General features: G+C 37.6%; 1 protein-coding gene across 18 annotated transcripts in view; it reads right to left on the bottom strand.

Moving 5' to 3' along the window:
• The window catches only part of ANK3 (ankyrin 3), a 344,583-nt gene that overhangs the window by 55,685 nt on the left and 268,608 nt on the right, over positions 1-20,290 (bottom strand). For all 18 annotated transcript variants that reach the window (XM_040485091.1, XM_040485092.1, XM_040485096.1 and 15 more), the window contains 3 exons: positions 19,457-19,611; positions 2,214-2,425; positions 783-990 (listed from right to left, as the gene is read on the bottom strand). In XM_040485091.1, the coding sequence (XP_040341025.1) occupies positions 783-990; positions 2,214-2,425; positions 19,457-19,611 (575 nt within the window). The remainder of the gene's footprint in view (positions 1-782; positions 991-2,213; positions 2,426-19,456; positions 19,612-20,290) is intronic.

Consider the following 20,290-nt stretch of genomic DNA (forward strand, 5'->3'; position numbering starts at 1 on the left):
ACTGAGGAGGGCACCTGTTGGGATGAGCACTAGGTGTTGCATGGAAACCAAGTTGCTAATAAATTTCATATTAAAAAAAAAAAAGAAGCAGCTCATTTTGTACTGCCTAAATCATTTAATTTTCCAGTGTAAGAAGAGGAATCAGCTAGTCATAGAAACTACTCATAGAAACAAAAAAACAACCTATCTTAATCTAGGACTTTCTGTTAAAAATCATATTAGGATGATCAAATGATGAACTAACTCTGGAGTCCAGGTGATTATCACAACATGTGTTCTCCTGACCTTATAGCTTTAGTCTATTGGATTATATTCGTGACTTTGTGTGGTGAGAATCATGCCTTTGCTCTTGCTCTTCCCTACTCCTCGTTCTCTGTGGCAGCTCTGTTTTGTCCAAAGTCTACCCAATCTCCTGTAGTCTAAAGGGTTTTGCTAGGTCCACTGCCTCTGTCTAGGTCCTTGAGAGATTATCCAACTGCTCTAGGAGATTCAATACTACCTCAATAACCTTAAAAGAGTGCAATTATTAATACTACACTTAATGGCAGGGAAAAGAATATCACTGAATTTTAAATGAGTCATGATCTCTGCATCTTTAAAGAAAGGTACAGGGATAAAAGGTACAGAGATGAGGTGACAGACAAGCAAAATGTTTTATTCTTTTCTTTTTTCCCTATGCTTATAAAGTTGGCATGGATGTTTCAAAGGCTTTATATCTTTGTACAGAATGACTGCAAATGTTAGCTAGCATCCAGGGAAGTACAGCAGCAAGTTGACCAAACCTGTAATGCTACAGAGCAGGCGCAGATTGGGCGTGGTATCTCCCTTGTACCCGTTGGACACGCCTTCTCCTGAGGGCGGGGGCACCGGGATGGTCATTGTGATAGGTTTATGGAATTTCCTTCTTCTTGGTTCCACGGTGACGATTGGGCTAAACGTTGCTTTGTTTCCAAGAATCTTTTTCACAATTTCATCTGGAACAGGCTGGGCCTAGAGACAGAGAAAGGACCTTAAATGGAAGTTAACATTTTTCTGTCATTGGAAAATTGACTTTTTAAGCGAGGAGGAAAAAGCTCAAAACAGACAACCAAAAAAAAAAAAAAAAATTTTTTTTTTTTCTTCTTAATCCTTACTATTTCAGGAGGGCACAAAAAAGAACCAAAACAACTTAACAGTGTAGCAGGAACTGGTCAGTGTGTGTATTTCCCCAGCAGAAAACAGGCAACAGGAGCTTGAGTGACAGAGAGTGAACCAAGTCTCACAGCATAGAAGCCTTTTAGTCTAACTAAAAGTAAAGGTCAGCAAATATTGAGTCTAGTGTATGTTAAACCTATGCAGGACATCCAGTAAAACATTACATGGGCAATGTGTGCCCAGGCAAAAATTGAGGTTTTTCAGAGTTAAGTAACAAAAGGGCACTTAAGATTTCAATTCTAGACTACCAAACCTAATGTCTTCCTTATGGCTTCTTTGCTATTTGGTAAAATACTCAATACCAGAGATAGCTGAAGGGAACCTGATGTCACTGAAATATAAGGTGGTGTCCTCAGTCACAAGTTACTGACGGCCTTCTCAGAGTTTAGAGTACTTGACTCTAAAAAACCTCACAAAAAGAACAGGAACTTTAAGTTAAACTATTACAGACTATATTAATTAACACAAATTAAGTTACCTTCCTTACTATTTTCCTTTTTCAATAGGTCTAGCTGAAACAAGTAAATATAAGAAAGACCATCCTTGCCAAGATTTTCAGTTAGCCTTCCAAACCAAAACAAGTTCTAACTGGTCTGGATAAAACCCAGTGTTTATGATCTACTTAAATCAAAATGTGAAAGCTTGCAAGTTTCCTTAGTACTGATTTTCATGCTGTGGCATATTATAAACCAAATCAAATACAGTTTATTTCTTTAATGGTATATTTGCTCTTTTGGTGCTCTTGTCGCACATACTGAGACCAGTAACCTATGGTTAACAAAACAATCTTTCATCAGAAACCAAGGTATACTTTCAAAAGAAAACCCTAAAATACATACCTTATTTAATAAGCCACTAAGCTCACTTTATACTTCATGAACTAGGTTACTGCTTCCCAAACCGGCCCACTGCTTTGATTAGCAATATCGCTGGGGTGAGTTACCACAACGGTCTTCTGAGCAGAGCATGGTCACACGGTCTCTACATGTGCCAAGGAAACAAGTCTTTGTGAACATTACCTGGAGGCCCACGCGGATTCTTTTGGTTAAAGCACCCTCTGGGAATGAAGCCTGGACAAGGGGCACAGTGGTGCTGCTCAGAATCCCGCCTTCAGGGCCAATCTGGTTGCTTTCCTGCTTAATCCGTGAAACCACAGCGAAATACTGGGGGAAGTCCTTTGTGATGATCCTGCAGATACGCTTTTTCCCTAGCTCCTCTGGGCTGTCAAGTTCTGCAAGGACAAGTGAATGAAAAAGCTGTGAGAAGTCAATCTGCACAATACCTGGAGATAAACTGAAGTGTAATTTCAAGAGATAATACTACTTATATCCAGTGGTCTAAACAGTTTCTATGACTGAGAGGAAGTGATAGTGACCTTAACAATATGAAGCTTTGTAAAGCCAGTATCAAGCTATTCATATATAATATTTATAGGAAAATATTTCTATGAAAGAGGAACACATATATTCAAAAACTGGCATTTACCTCATCTGAACAGAGCTCTACTCTGTAAGAAGAGATACCTCATTCTGTGATTATTTACAATAATCTGCCCTCAGCTGCCAAAGTAGGAATGAATCAGAAGAAAGTCGGGCCTCATAAGAAAGCGAATAAAGTCTAAAGTATGTCTAAAAGGCTCTAGCACTTTATTTGAAAGCCTCTTTTAAAAGATGTTTAAATTACCCAAATGATTAACGTCATCAACACCAATTTCTGTCTGCCCACAGATAACCCTCATGCATCAATCCGCCTACCCACAATGGACCTATCTTCTTTCCTCCTGTGCACTGCCAAACTGACTTCTTCCTGTCTGTCCTCACTCTGGAAAAGGATTTACATTTGTCTAGCCCTGCTGTTCAATAGTGTGACTCACTTTTCTTTGTACATCACATCGAAAGGTCGAAGTCCAGCTGATCTGGTTGTGGAAATGGCTTTGCCCTGCCACCCCTGTCCGAGCCACCTCCTAGCCATCTCCCTGTCACCCGCCCCTCCTTACTACAATTCGTTCCCTACAGGGCAACCAGATGGGTCTTCTTTGAAAAGCCGGATCTGATGCATAATGTTGGCAGGTTTAATGTAAATAAATGCTTTTTTAAATCATATGAAATAAATATTCGAGACTAGTCAAGAGTATTTGGGAAAAATAGGCTTGTGAGGAAGAATTTACTTTATAAGATTTTAATAGTTATCTAGAAGTATCAAAATAAAATTTATATGGAGAGACATGTAAGAATATATATAAGATTAGATAAATAGGTGAGCAGGATAAAAACACAGAGCAAGAAATAGATTTAAATTTATATATGTATACACACATATGTGGTATATATATAAATGCATATATATCAACTTTTATGTATTATATATTATATATTTAAATGAATATATTTAAATCAAAGTCATATATTTAAACTTCAAATCAGTGGGGGAAAGATGGCTGATTTAAGATGGTACTGACATAATTGAAAATCTATTTGGCAGAACAGAGATAATTCACTATATTTTATCACATATAAATATAAATTCCAGCTGGATGAGAGACTTAACTACTTAAAAAAATTAAAATATTACCATAAACCAATCAAGAGAATATGTCTCAGCCTTCGTTAGGAGAAATTTTTATATTTAAAACTGGAAACCCAGAAGCCTAAAAGATAGTTTTGGCTATAAAAATGCAAAGTTTTCTATGGCAAAAATAGTAAGCTTAAAAGACAAAAGGAAAGCTAATAGTCACACATGGCAAATAATGGATTGATATGCTCAGTATCAATGGCAGCTACAAGTTGAGAAGAAGATGACAGACAAGCCAATTGAAAACAGCAAAATATTATAAGCAGGCAAGTCACAGAAGCTGAAAACTGGTCAGAAAAATGCATATTAAAATGTTCAAACTTGACAATTTACATGGAAATACTTATTTAAACATGATACAAAATAAATATTTGAGACTAGCCAAGAGTATTTTGGAAAAGTAGATTTGTGAGGGAGAATTTCTCTTACAAAAATTTAAAACTTCTCTAGATGTATTATAATAAAACAGTTATATGGAGACCTCGCTCTCCCGCCACACCTTGCAGGGAGTGGGGGTTGGGCGGGAGAGGCTATTTCAATACGATGATCCCCAACAGCAAACACCTCTCTGAGAAGGTGGCAGTAGGGGTGAGATGCGAGGGTGCCAGGCAGGTAATGACTGACTAGTATAAAGCACAGAAAGTGAGCACAGAAGCAAGATGCGCAAAAAAAAAAAAAAAAAAAAAATGCAAAGTCTGCTCCTTTTTAGGGAAAACTCTAATCTGCACATCTGTATACTTTTATAAGAGAAATCTGTAGAAGAAACATTCTAGTATTAGTACTGGTCACTTCTGAGGCCTGGGAGATGGGACTGAAGGTGAGGAGCTAAGAAGGGGGTGGGGGAGTACCTTTGGGTTCACACAGCTGGGATGGTCTTGTTACAAAATAAAGGGGAAAGTCCCAAACTTCAGGGAGAGGTGTTGGTTTTGTCTTTGTTGTTACTCACATAAGCCTCTGTTCATACCTCTGACACACACAGAACAGGTCCTACCATTGTTTAACTATGAACATGTCTGCCTCCTTCATCAGATACACAGGGCTGAGATCACAGCTTATTCTGAATAGAAATTTATAGAAAGGGAAGATGAATGGTTAGGTAATTGGATCGGTGACATCTTCTCATTTTACAGATTACCCACCAAACAGTGAGGTGGGAACACCAAATTGTCAAATAGGAGACAGATAGGGTCCCACTCAGATCACAAATGGAACTAGAATTTGGTCCGTGTGGTTTCCTAACCATCTGCTTCTCCTCTGCTCCATCCAAATCTAAATATTGAGTTTTTAGTGAAAGAAAATAAAACAAAGGCAAATAATTTTTTTTTAAAAAAGGTTAATATAGAAAAACAGGAAGGAACCAAAGAGCTCGCTCAGGAAAATATTCTTGGGTGGGGTGAGAGGGGGGGCGTTCAGCTATTCAGCAATTGACAAAACTGGATGGATAAGTTTTCCATCCCGAGAGGATATATTTCCCTTCCCATGATTTGGCTTCTTTTTGAAAGTCTGAATTCCCAGAGTTCATAATTCATGTGGCAACTGAGAAATTCTGATGATTAGTTTCAGTTGCTGTGCATCTGATCAGCTGCAGCTAAGCAGACATTGTTCACCTTGGTCTCAAATTTGTGATTATGTTCTTCAGAAATAGCCTGGGACTCCACACAGTGCGAGCAATATAAGAAGACCCCACCGTGAAATTACATCTTCAAACAAGAAAGATTTCCTGACTCCACATGTAACAAGCTGTGTATCCTGTGAGCATGAAGTTTACTCAAGTTCAAGCTGGACATACCAGAGGCAGTGAGGCACCTTTTGGGGGACTCGGGGAAACATGCATTCTTAGCTGTGTGTGTGTGTGTATATGTGTGTGTGTGTGTGTGTGTGTGTGTGTGTGTGTGTGTGTGTATTGCAGGTATGTGCATGCACATTTGTGAGGAGTTAAGGGAGAGACAGCTGTATCACCCCTGGAAACTACAATAGCAATGGACTGGGAAGAATGGCCGCTTTATGTAGCAGAGGCAGCCAGGCCACACTCTGCCATATTGCCTTTGATAAAGAACGAAAGCCACCCCAAATATAAAGTGAGTGTGTCCATCTCAGATGCAGCCGATGAGCGGTAAATGGAAAAGCTCAGGTTCTTACTCCACACTCGACTTATAACATCTTTTAGGATTTGCCAGTGGTTCAGGAACACTCTGTGTTGTACCCACTCTGAAATTGACCAATTTTTCCATCATCATTAAAACTTGCATAATTATTGACCTCCACTGTTGTATTTAAAAAATTTTTTTAACGTTTTATTTATTTTTGAGACAGAGACAGAGACAGAGCATGAATGGGGAAGGGTCAGAGAGAGAGGGAGACACAGAATCTGAAACAGGCTCCAGGCTCTGAGCTGTCAGCACAGAGCCTGACGTGGGGCTCGAACTCACGGACCATGAGATCATGACCTGAGCTGAAGTCGGAAGCTTAACTGACTGAGCCACCCAGGCTCCCCTTTAACAGGTATTTTAAAGATAAGCCTTGGGGTGCTTACGTGGCTCAGTCAGCTGAGCTTCCGACTTTGGCTCAGGTCATGATCTTGTGGTTTGTGAGTTTGAGCCCTGCATTGGGTTCTCTGTCATCAGCACAGAGGCTGGATTCTCTGCCCCCCCCCACTCTCTCTCTCTCTCTCTCTCTCTCTCTCTCTCTCTCTCTCAAAAATAAATAAATATTAAAAAATATATAAGCCTCACACCAAAGAAACAACTACTGTGCAAATTTTGGACATCAGAATCCCCATGCACCATTCCTTAAACAGGATCATATACACATACTGCCCTCCTAAATTACTTAGATTCCCAGGCCTCTGCATGATGAAATGGAGAAAAGATATCGTTCCTTTTGAACTTTTTTTCCTGAGAATAAAACTCAATACAAAGGTGAAGACTACAAAAAATATTTAAATACTGGTTTATAAAAAGAAGCATAATCTCTAAGAGCTACAGTTGAAGGCTAGGCTATTACATGTTGGGATAGCTGCATAAGTTAGACAATAAATGATGTGCACAGTGGGTAAACGTGAAGAGACAAGAGGAGGAAGTGAAAAACAGTAATATTACTATGTAATTCATATGGCCTGAAAATCGATCACAAGATCTTATTGGTCATCATATAGGACAAAGGTTAAATAAATTATGATAGATTCATACTATGGAATACAGTGCAGTATTAAAAAGAATGGGCTAGAAGTATATGTTTTAATATGTATATCTCCAAGCCATATTAAATGGAAAAGTCACCAAAAAATGTGATAACAATCGACTAATCACATCTTTACATGTTGATGTATAAATTCATATAATGTACATAAAATTTAGGGGACAGGGAAAGAGAAAAGGAAAATTATAATATATATAATAATGAGTGTATGCTTGTGTGTTATTACATGGTAATAATACTAATACTAGTATTAAATAATAAAATGATATAATCAATAATATAACAGATTATTAAAATTTTAATGTGGATTCAACTCAAACACATTTTCTCTATTTCTTGCTTTAAAAAAAGGAGACTGAAACACAGTAATGAAATGATCTTAGCTGACTCGAGAGGCCTGAAAGAGGAAGGAAGTTGTCGACACACAGCAGCTGGAAGCCCTGACTTGTGGCCATATTGTCCATCATAAGCACCTGATCACGAGACTTTTTATTCTATTTATAGTTTTGATAAACTGTTAATGTATATTAAAACCAGATTTTCTTTTCATAAAATGTGAAGTAACCACAGTAAAATTACGTTAAATTAAATGACGTTTGATATTGAGGCTTGGCCCATGGCAGGTATTCAACTAGTATCCACTGAACAAAGACATCACTGGAAATTAATAGAGACTCACACTTTTCATACCAAATAACTGCATAATTCTATAAATCTTGCTTTAAGGGGTGTCTGGGTGGCTCAGTCGGTTGAGCATCCAACTCTTTTAATTTCTGCTCAGGTCATGATCTCATGGTTTGTGGGATTGAGCCCTGCATCAGGCTCTGCACTGACAGCATGGAGCCTGCTTGGGATTCTCTCTCTCCCTCTCTCTCTGACCCTCCCCCACTTGAACACACAAACACACACTCTCTCTCTTTTTCAAAATTAAACAAAAAATCTTGCTTTAAAATATATATAGTTTAGTAGACTGATTATTGTTTGTTCTTTTAATAATTTTTTAAAAAATTGTATGAGGAAAAGTGGATCTTGTCTTCCTACTCTTTAATCCACAGTAAATTTTATTATGTCCATGTGTTTATAAGAGAAATTACTGTTTACTTAATGGACGTTTATCCAAAGGGCATTGAAAACTTATGAGAATATCAAACTCTTCTGAAAAGTTCCATGTTGCAAACTAAAAAAGTATGCCAGAAAAGTCACATTTCCAGGCAAATAGCAATAAAGTCTAATTATGTATATATGAATAATGTCAATATTCTTTCCAGGACTGAATATACTTGTACTCAGATTTCTTTTTCTTTAGAGACAGAGAGAGAAAGAATGCGAGCAGGGGGGCAGGGCAGAAGGAAAGAGAATCTTAAGAAAGTGCCATGTGCCATGCTCAGTGTGGGGCCCAACACAGGGGTTGATCCCACAACCCTGGGATCATGACCTAAGCTGAAATCAAAAGTTGGATGCTCAACTGATTGAACCACCCAGACACCCCTGTATTCAGGTTTTAAAATGGTCTATTATTAGGTTAGAGAAGCAGGAATATAGAACCAAGAATCTTTGCTATGCTCCTATCCTTTCCATTGATAAAACCAAGAAAATAACCTACAGACATGATGCCTGTGTCCTAGTCATACCCACAGAAAACCCAGCTTGTGTGTGCTCCAATCTGGCAAGATCATAAGATCTTGCAAGATCTGGCAAGATCACCAGAGCTATCTATTAAAAGCACAGATTCCTAGGTTTCTCTCCTGGAGATTCTGACTTGGTAGGCCAGGAGTGGAACCTGAAAAGCTGTTTTTCACAGTCAATTCAGGTGACTTTATGACTTGACATGTCTGGGAAGCAAAGTCTTAGACTTCACCCTATGTCTGTCCCTAAAGATTCAGAACACAAATTGTGAAAAACATGACAATAGGATCTTATGAAAAACATTGCAAGGATGGTTCAATATGAGAAGAGGAGCTTATGAGGCAATAATATCCATTACTGTTTTTTTTTAAGTTTATTTATTTGAGAGAGAGAGAGAGAAAGAGAGAGAGACAATGGGGGAGGAGCAGAGAGAGAGAATCCCAAGCAGGCTTTGAGTCGTCAGCGCAGAGCCCAATGTGGGACTTGAACCCACAAACTGTGAGATCATGACCTGAGCTGAAATCAAGAGTCAGACGCTTAACCCACTGAGTCACCCAGGTGCCCCTATCCATTACTTTTAAATGGCTTAAAAAAAATTTACTAAACCACTCCATACCTATAGAATTAAAGGAGAAAATGACATAAAAATAAAGAGCTTCTTACCCTTCAGGGTGATTGATAGACTATGAAAAGACCCTAAAACCCCCTCTCTTTCTCTGTTTAATCTGTTACTAGTAAAGTTTTCTCTCTCTCTCTCTCTCTCTCTCTCTCTCTCTCTCTCTCACACACACACACACACACACACACACACACACACACACACACACGATTAAGGGAAAAGAAAGAGATGAGTTCTGAAACAGGTAGCCTTGGTCAGGAGGAATGTTACAATTTACACTCACTGAATGTCTACTTTCTGGCAAGTCAGTTACTATTTGTCCCACAAAGCATTTGGTAAAGAGGGTGTGTGAAGTTCAAAGAGAATAAGTGACCTGTCCAAAGTGACCTGTCTGCTTTAGAGCTTAGAACCTAGGTCTAGGAACAGGGTCAGGGAGAAGGGATGAAGTCACACAGACATGGACTTTAACCATGATTTAACACAATGTATTTGCAGATTACCTGGCACAGGGGTGGTAGCTGATAAATGGATGAGTAATGGACAGATATGCAGATACCCTGGTCCAGAAGGTGATGTCCCTTCTTGTTGGCTTGCTCTATGAGCAGAAAGCTCTGATTACAGTGGCACTTTCTGCTGTGCGATAAATGGAAACTAATGTTCTACAGTTTTCTTCACTGATTAATGATAAATTTCTCAAGCACCTTGTAACTCAGTTTCTTTATTTGTAAAAGGTGGGACAGCTTTCTCTGTAACTGAGATTTTGCAACAGAGCAAGAAGAATAAAAAAATGCTTTGTGAATATAAATGGTTACAGAGATTATCATACAATGAAGCATAAATAACAGGAGTGAAATCATGTTCCCACTAAATGGGTTAATCTTAAAGCTTTCAAATGATCATGCTTGATTAGTTTTGCCTCACTCTTACATGCACATGATTAAATATCTAGATAAGTTGGTCAGATGGGACCATGATTCTTTTTCCTACACCAAATTTGTTTTCTGAAAGCTGTTTGTGAGTGTGGGGTCAGGTTTGACTATGAATAGTCTATAGAAGGAATACAACCTCAAGTTTTCACAAAGGATGATTTCTGTACCTAGAGTTTAATTTTTAGTCAGGTGAATATTCTGCTCAGCATGATCCTCTAAGAAAGGAGAATTTGATATGAGGTGTGGGGGGAAAACTGAGGCCTACAATGTTAGATTTCAAAAGGGCAAGCTAGCCAGGATGGTTCTCTGGGAAGTCACTGGAGACAGCTGCCTTGGGCTCAAATCTAACTCTCCAACCAGCGAGCTTGGACTTTGGATAAGTTCCTGAACTCTGAGCCTTAATGTTCCCTGTCTATAAGATCAGGATAAGAAAAGCTTCCTCTGGGGTAGATATGACAAATAAATGATATAAAGCCACCAGCATAGTTCTGTTCATGTAATAATTCAAGCTACTTATTCTTTCCAAGGTCATAGAGCTTTGGAATAGAGGAGAAACAGAAAACCAATCTGTGGCAGATCTAAGGTTGGATTAAACAACAACAACAACAACAACAACAACACATTATGTCTATATCTCTATGGTGTATGAATCTTAATTGCTGTCATTTTAATTTCATTCCAGTTTTCAAAATAAAGTTTCACTAATTACAAAGTATTAAATATAAGAATTTATAAATAAATTGGGAGAAATGAAGGAAATAAAAGACAAGTCTGTAACATTCAACTCTGGCTATAGAATATGTGGAACACCAGGGCACTTGTAATATATTCAGTCAAATATTTCAGGAAATCATAGACGTTCATCTCCTCGGAATTCAAATTCAGCTTCATCTGAATATGCAACTTTTGTAATAAGTCTGTCCAAGAAGTTGCAGGGAAAAAAAAAACCCAAATGATACAACTTGATCCTTCTTCCTCAATGTAAACATAATAGAAACCTCTCCAATTTTGTCCAACTTTTATTTTGAAATAATTATAAATTCATGGGAAATTGCAAAGATTACAGAGAGGTCCCATGTACAGGTACAATTTTAGAAATTTAACTCCTATTCTTATTCAGTTCCAGTATGCACTTTATATCTGTCTTGATCAGCATTATTTTACATCTTTGTGCAAGGTAAGGATCTTCATTGTTATTCAGATTTGTACAATGCATTGAGAGCTAATGATGATTGTCTAGAAACAATGAATTATCTATTTGTTTTCCCCTCCGGTTTTAGCAATCCATACAATTTCTGACAATTATATTTTAAAATTATTTTTTGAAAACTAATTTCTAATCATTTTGTGTCCTTTCCCTCCCATGCAGACCACCTCTCCTCATTTGGTTGTGGCACCCCTTCCTTTAGAAAGTTGCTTTCTCTCTTGGGTATAGGTCACTGAATTATTAAGGAAATGTATCATCAAGAGTGGGGACATAGGCTTGGATACAAAGCATTTATTTTTCCATTCATTCAACAAGTTATGGTGTGGTGACAATACTGTGCCAAGAGCTGCTACATGCACTGGGAATATGGCTGTCAACAAGTCAAGCCAAGTCCCTGTCCACAGGGACTTTACCGTACATCATGGAAGATAGCAAAGTTCAAAGTTGCTTGTTATGGAAGAAGACAGGCCAGATGTTGTGGACATATTTACCAGGTGGATCTAACTTAGTCTGGGGTTTAGGGAAGGCTTTCTGGAAGAGAAGTTAGGGAGTGTTTGCTCATGCTGGAATAATCACTATAAGGGTTTCCTCCAGGATTGCAGAAACTTTATATTCTATGCATTGGCTTCTCTATGTATTTTTTCCAGGAAAATGTTCTTCCACATTTGCTTAGTTTTCCACTTATGTAAATAAAAAGGCATGGCTTTCAGGCAATTAGCTCCATTATGGCACTTTCGTCAACCCTTTGTTTAAACCATTACTACGATATGAAGGCAAAAAACAAATAATATAATCCCATGTTCAAAATCAGGATCATATATAATTCTTTAAAGCTGAACACCATAAATCAGTAACCCAGCATGTGCAGCAGATACAGAAGCACAATGAACTCCAAGGGCCCTAGACCTGCTGTGTCCAGCACCCTGGCCTCCATTCTCATCTGCACTAAAGGTCATAAAAGCTTGCACCCAATCTCTCAGCCTTGCTTCCCTGTCCTCAGAGGGCCAAGAGCCCCATTCTGTCTGACAAGTGGGTCAGGGTGTCTGACATCATTATTTTGACCTACTAATGTTTTATAAAAAGATGTAAATGCTGGCAAATCCATTTACACAGGCACATATAAGTCTCGGTGTGGTTAATGTTTATTTGGCTTGGCCCCATTCTCATTTCCCAGCTAGTTGGTTTGGGGTAGCTGTTCTATTTCCCTTCCTTTTGCGCTATGGTAGGTATCAAGCAACTGATTTAAAATGAGTTTTATGGCAACAGGCTGAAGGGTTTAACTGATAGTATTTGGTATACTTTTTGTTTTTTGACACCCTAACATAATCTTCATTTGGTTAAGTTGTTTTCACTTTTTCCTCCAGAATTTTTCAAAATTGTTAACAGATTTGTCCAGCAGATGGTGCTGTGTACAACATAAAGCTACGTGTTCCACTTCTCAGCACTGGACGCTTCTACAATCTAACTTGATGCTTTAAGATTATGCTTTTGTCTCATGCCTGATGAATTAAAAACGAGTTCATTTGAAATGAACCAAAGTAGCAATTTTTAACTGAAACATCTGCCTCTGTAATTATTGTTCGTATAGTTAGATAACAAAATTATGGAAAATTAGTTTTCTGTTACTTGACATTATGGTTATCAATTTCTCTTTCCTGCTTCAACTTACAGAAAAAAAGCATAATTATTTTATCTAAAATGCATTATTTTAAACTTTCACTTGGTCTCATGGGAAAACAATGACAACAGGAAGGAAACATTTTCCTGGCATGATGGCATTGTTTGGAGAGCTTCAGCAACACTTTGGTCCAACACAGTGGTTGGGATTTTAAAATAATAGCATAATTCCTATATGTTCAAAGCATTCTTGTGATGCTTAGGTAGCAATGATTTTGATTTTAAAATCTAATAAATGTGTCTCTCCAAATCTATACATTGTCCAGAGAAGCACCATCTAAAAGAAATATAATGCAAACCACATTTGGAACTTTAAATTTCTTTACAGCCACCCTGGAAAATTAAAAAGGAACAGGTAAAATTAATTTTAATGGTATCTTTTTTTTAAAGTAGGCTCCACACCCAACACAGAAGCCCAACATGGGGCTTGAACTCACGACCCTGAGATCAAGACCTAGGCTGAGAACAAGAGTCAGACACTTAAGCAACTAAGCCACCCAGGTGCCCCAATTTTAATAATATCTTTTATTTAGCCCAGTATATCCAAAACAGTACCATTCCAACATGTAGCCAATGTAAAAATTATTAATGAGATATCGATTGGGGGGTTGCTCTGCACATCTGGTGTAGTTTACATTCACAGTACATCTCAATGTGCACTGGCCCCATTTCAAGTGTCCTGTAGCCACGTGTAACTAGTGGCAACCCTAGTGTCAGTGCCACACTAGAGCATTTCTCCAGCTCTTCAATTTTAAGACCTCCAAGGAGGAAGGATTCTTCTACTAGTGAATCCTCTCAGGTCCAGCAAAACCATAAGCCACAAAACACCCTTTGGGGTCTGACTTTAGAGGCAGAATTTTAAACATGTTTAATTGAACTTTGTGAGTTTAACTAAAGATTTTAAACAAACTTACAAAGTAGATTCAACTTGGTTCGCTTTAAAGATGATGTTTTTGGGGGGGGAGCAGAATGAATTTATTTTGTGTTTTCCAGTATCTTTTTCTCAGCAGACAGAAAAAGTGCTAGGACAAGATCTGGGTCCGCCTCCAAAGAGGAAAGTCGCTTCTGCCACATGATATCTTATTGGTAACAGCAGGTTCTTCACACCCAGACCAACTGTCCTCTGTCATTCTAGCCTCTTACTTCAGTAGAGCTCTGCTAACACACCTGCTTCATTAGCATAACCATTGATGCTTGTGTCTCCAGGCTCCTAGTGGCAGAAATAAATCTTAATTCTACCACATTTTGCAATGACAGTTTTTCTTGAATCCACACCATATCCTTTTGAGTCATATAAGAACTAAGATGGTACCTTGATGAGTAATGCAAGATTTAAATAGCAGCTAACATTTAAGTAACATTTTTGTTTCACGCGAAACACTTTCATAGGCATCCTTCATTTGAGAATACAGAAAGGCAAAGGGGTATTATAGAAAAACAACCAAATTTGGGGTCAGAAGCCTGGACTTTAGAAGTCTAGATCTAGATCTATTTTCCTACCATTGCCTGACTATGTAGTGGTGATGGAGAGAATGTCACCTTCATCAACCCTGACCAGGGCTTCAATTAGCCACGTGCAATTTGGAAAAGGGTGCCACTTAGGACAGACACCGCCCTGCAGGTAAATGGCTTGGGAACATTAGTTAAGATTGCCTCTTTGTCCTGCAGGCCAGTGTCGGAGAAGATGTCTTGGCAAGGGGAAGAGGCAAGATTTCAGTTCCTACTTGCTCTCCTGCACAACTGTACACCGCAGCCATGACAAATACTAACATTGATTGAGTGGTTCTTATGCATCAGACCTTGGATTAAGAACTTTATATATATTAGCTCGTCAGTTCCCCCTTAGCTCTCTATGAGGTATCCTCACTTTACAGATTTAAATGAAATTTTAGAAAGATTGAGTGCTTGGTTAGGATAACACAGCTAGGAAGTCAGCATGGGAATTGTGGTCTATGTGACGTCCACAGATCCTGATCCTAACCACCATATTACACTAGGAAAATTATCCTCCTCCTTACACTTGTCTTTCTTTGGAGCTATTCTAACTACTCCATTTGTGCACTTGGAAAGGCTTTGCAAGTTTTGAAATATTACAGAACCATATCTAATCTTTACAATTGCATGGTATAGTAAAAGTCAGTTATCAAAATATTGCCTAAGATGATTTTTAACATTTGGGTTTTAAGATTTTTCAGAGAATAAGGTGCAACAGGACTGGTTATAAAAATAGCATATAGATTAGTTACAGAGCAGAATTTATTTATGGAAAAGAGGGTAAAAAAGGAGACATTTATAATAAAACATGTAATACCAAGAGTCACTTGCCATGGATGACAGATAAGGCTTATTGTTATAAATTGGGGAAATTAATAAGTTAAAACAACAGGATGCTTTTTTCTTTTTCTTTAAGGAAGTCTTGAGTGATCTAGTCACTGGTTTATTTTCTGTACTATTGTTATGATGCTCATTAACAACTATCCAGGAATAAACAAAGGGGGGGTGGGGCAGAGGGAAGAAGGTAGAACACAACATGAAAACTTCTGTTCTGCGCTCATGCTTCTTTTCCTATGAGAACTTTGAATAGCTGGACCTTAGGGAAATAGAAGTGTTGGATTTTTTTTTAAGAGATAGGATGATTTTGATTTTTGTCTGTTTTTAGAAGGGGGATGTTCCAGTATGAATGGAATGTCTTTGGGTACTAGAGAAGAGTGGTGATAAGTGGGGCTTAAGCTTGGTATGAAATCTGATTGAGTTTCAGCTATAAAATATGTATAGTACTTCCTTCATTATTGTTACTTTAAAACTTAATCCATGAAGAAAACCACTGTGCCTGGAGAATTTAGTCCTTATTTTTGCTGAAGTACCTCCAGTGCTAGATTCTTTAAGCCTAGAAGTATTTACGTTTTCTTTTAATTGCCTAAAATAGAACCAAAGTTTAACTGGTCTTTAAAAATGTAACAAAGAAACTCTATCTACTATTTCCAAGATAACACACAGAATCCAGGACAGAGGGCTAATATCATCATTTCTTGACATATGTCCTGAGTATGGAAGCTCGAGGGGCATAATTTCTAAGCAAAGATATGACTAATTCCAATTTAAAACTGGTTTAATAAAAACAAAATGAAGGTAATCAGCATGAAACCATGGAAATCCATTCCATAAATAATCCTTAAAAATTGAAAAAAAATTGCGGGTGCCCCAAAAACTGGTGGCTCAGTCAGTTAAGTGTCTGACTCTTGGGTTCAGCTCAAGTCATGACCTCACAGTTCATGATTTCGAGCCCTGTGTCAGGGCCTCCTTGGGATCCTCTCTCTCTGAGCCTCCCCTGCTGTCTCTTTCTCTCTCTCAAAATAAATAAATAAACTTAAAAAAAAAGAATCTACTATTTTTTTTTCAAAAATTCTACCTGTGCCTGGTAGGATGGACATATTATAATCTATACTCAAAAATGAAGGAGACTATATTTGAATATTCAGTGTTTTTGCTAGAACTACAATGTCCAATGAGGTAGTGAGTGGCCACATGTGGCTATCTGAAATTTATTAAAGAAAATTAAATATTACCTTCCTCAACTGTACGAGTCATATTTCAAGTACTCCGGAGTCACATGTGACTAGTGATTACTCTTGGACAGCCCATGTATAGAGTATTTCCATCATCGTATAAATCATCACCTACTAGGCAGTACTGTTTTAGAATGTTCAGTATTCTTCCTAGAATAATGTTAATTTCTCAGAAATTTCCTCAAAGTAAATGCTCCCCTTTAATTTTCTTCTCCTGTAGATTAACATTAATGACATTTGGGGTAGAAGAAATAGACCAATGAGAACTTTTCCTCCAGCTAGCTACATATTTTGAGAAGTTCCTCCTTCTGCCCCTTACCAGCAAGGGGGGAAAACCTAAATCAGCATTGTGCCTGACACTGGGGGTTCAAAGGTGATTAAGACATGTACCCTGCCTTCAAGAGGTTACAGTATCAAGGTAGGTACCTAAAAAGAAAGAAAGAAAGAAAGAAAGAAAGAAAGAAAGAAAGAAAGACAGACAAAGAGAGAAAGAAAAGAAACAAACTCCTTGTGTAGGAGACGCTACACATTACAAACTAATAATCTACATTGGCATTTAAGAAATACTAGATACATGAAAATATTTACATACTTTATTTTCCTTAAAATAACCACCCTCTCTGGATAACCCATTTTTCTTATTCTCTCCATTTTTGAATCCTGAATCATCTATATTCTTTTACTATTTTCAAAATGCTAATTCAATTCATTCTCTTAAGATGTATTCTTTTTAAAATTTTTAATTGTGTTTCCTTATCAATTTCCTTAGAAGAGAATGACTAGGTAATAAAAATTAGAAATCATAATTACCACTGCATGTTCCTATCAGAGATTATTTGAATTTATAGCTGATATATGATATAAATATCAGTATCATATGTAAACATTTAATATATGCTCATTTAAGATGATTATTCTCCTGAACCTTAAATCTAGAGGTTGGTAGGAATTTTCCTGTTTACATTTATTTTCTTCTCCACAGGGCACACATTTCTAAAATAAGTGGGATATGGTTAAATCTTTGAAAACAAGATAGAACCAGATTTCTAACCCCAGCGCTGCTACTTAGTTTGGGTAATATTAGGTAAGTGACTTGACTTGTCTGAACTTCTGCTCCCTCATCTATAAAGGGTGATTAAAGGGGTACGTGGGTGGCTCAGTTGGTTAAGTGTCCGACTTCAGTTCAGATCATGATCTCAGGGTTCATGGGTTTGAGCCCTGTGTTGGGCTCTGTGCTGACAGCTCAGAGCCTGGAGCCTACTTCAGATTTTGTGTCTCCCTCTCTCTCTGCCCCTCTCCCGCTCACACTCTGACTCTCTCTCTCTCTCAAAAATACACATTACAAAAATAAAAAAATAATAAACAGTAAATAAATGTTCAAAGAAAAATTTTTTAAAAGTGTGATTAAAACTACCTACTTTATAGTACTATACTTTTTTTTTAAATTTTCATACAGAAAGGAATTTATCACTCTCTCCCAAATGCTAGAAACTCAACAATTACTAATTTCCTCCTACCCTGCTGTAAAAACATCTTTAAATTCTTGGTTGGCAGTGATGAACTGTGTCTTTTACAGAACCTTTGATAGGACGATTTTTTTCTATAGAATGAATAGTGACAACAGCTGATATTTATTGAGGACTTACTATGTGACAAAGGCTGTATTTCATAAGTGCTTCACAGAATTATTTTTTCCCAGTAACAGCCCTATGAAGTAAGGAAGGTATCTCCATTTTGCAGAAGTCAAAGAGGCTCACAGGGACCAAAGAACTTGACCATGGTCATCCCTCAAACACCCGAGTCGTTCTAGCGCCTTTGTCGTCACTCTGAAACCAGAAGACTGTGCTGGGTGCATTCCAAAAGCCAGTGAATTAAATGCTAGGACAGAGAATTTTATGGCAGGTGAACTACATCTCCAATAAAGCTATTCTTTAAAACACTTGCTGAATTTGTAGTGATTAGGGAGTCAGTATAAAGATTAGTCAGGCTCAGTCGGTCTAGCGTCTGACTGGCTCAGGTCATGATTTCACAGTTCATGAGTTTGAGACCCACATCAGGTTCTTCACTGACAGTGCAGAGCTTGCTTGGGATTCTCTCTCTCTCCCCCTCTCTCCCGCTAGCTTGCTCTAAATAAATAAATAAATAAACAAACAAACTTAAAAAAATTAGAGTCATTCTGTGATGCATTTGGCCTCTAATTGTTTTTCACCCCTTTAAAGGAAAAGTCTGCATCAAGTACCTACTCTCAAAACAAGTCCATTCCCAATGTCTACTAAGAAAACCTGCTTTGTTGTAAGGGTCAGAGAGCTGAAGAAGGTGTGTATGGGAAGTGACACACTCGGCTATGTGCCCTACTAGGTCACAGACTACGACACAGACTCCAATAATTAGTCTTGCAACTTGTTATTGCCCAACAGAAGTTAAAAATTCACGAAGAATGTTGACATAATCGGGGAGAAGATGGAGACACAAGAAAGGATCCAGAAATAATAACTCCGAAAGTAAAATGTGAACATATTTTCTTAAAAATGTCCTGCATGCTTTGCATACCTTTCACTATTATTTCCCCTCTTCCTGACACATTTTTCATTTAGAAAACTTTCTCAGGTTTTGGAAAGATTAATATATCTCATTGAAGATGGAAAGAATCATCAAGTGGTATTTGTACATTAGTGTTATGAAAACAAAAGGCTGTTGGATTGACTGGAACTTCATGCCTTGGATACAGATAAGAGCATAAATGCTGAGGAACCAGACCCCAAGCTCAGGATGCAGACATGTGAGGTTCAGGTGCAGTTAACTCTGGTGTAGTCATGCCTTTGATTTCTATCTGCAGACATTGACAGAAACCAGGACTTGTCACCATTACCTTCATCCATGCCATTGAGTAATTCGGTTAAATCTTCATTTTTACTGTCAAACTGATGCTCCTTCCATGTTTCACCATTTTCACTTCGAAGAACAATGAGTTCTCTCTCCTTTCCTCTCATGGACCCAAAGTGAGGGATTTCCACTATGACAGGGCTGGAAAAGAAATCCACATTATTTTGGTATCAAAATGAAATATGTTTATAGTATCATACTTAAAAAAAAAAGTTTCATTAACAGTATTCATTTGAAAATCAGAGGTGCCACTAAGGTTGGGAATGATTTCAAAGCTGCAGAATCATTTGCTAATAAATAATATATCAGAAGCCTGATAACATGCCATCATTCATTCATTCACAAACAATTCATAAGGGCCTATCATATGTTAGGCATTTGATTTAATATGGGAGAAAATATTCAGCACATATAAACAGGAATTTTGAATCAAGGAATTGAAAGATTAAAACAGACCATAAGGAAGTTGGTCCATTTTTAAAAACACAATAGGTATATCATATTATACTAAAAGCTAATGATTTAAAAGGACACAGTCATTTCTTTGAAAAAGAAATTCTATAGATTTCCTATTTTGAAAGATCACAGGTGTTTGTCCCTTCGCAAGCAAACAGTCGACATAACAATTCACTCCCTCCAACAGTGACTTTCCATGACTTTTAATGGCCTGTATGGTTAAGGCAGTTTTCTCTGATGTTTAATTTGTGAGATGGTCGTGGGCAGCTTAATTTCCTAACACTATAATAACCTGCACAGAAATATTTAAACTTTCTGAAAAAGCACTTGCTGGTTTGAAATTGTAATCTAATGATATATTAAA

Source organism: Herpailurus yagouaroundi, unplaced genomic scaffold, assembly GCF_014898765.1.
Source record: "Herpailurus yagouaroundi ecotype Mexico unplaced genomic scaffold, PumYag 163, whole genome shotgun sequence".
Classification (NCBI taxonomy): Eukaryota; Metazoa; Chordata; class Mammalia; order Carnivora; family Felidae; genus Herpailurus; species Herpailurus yagouaroundi.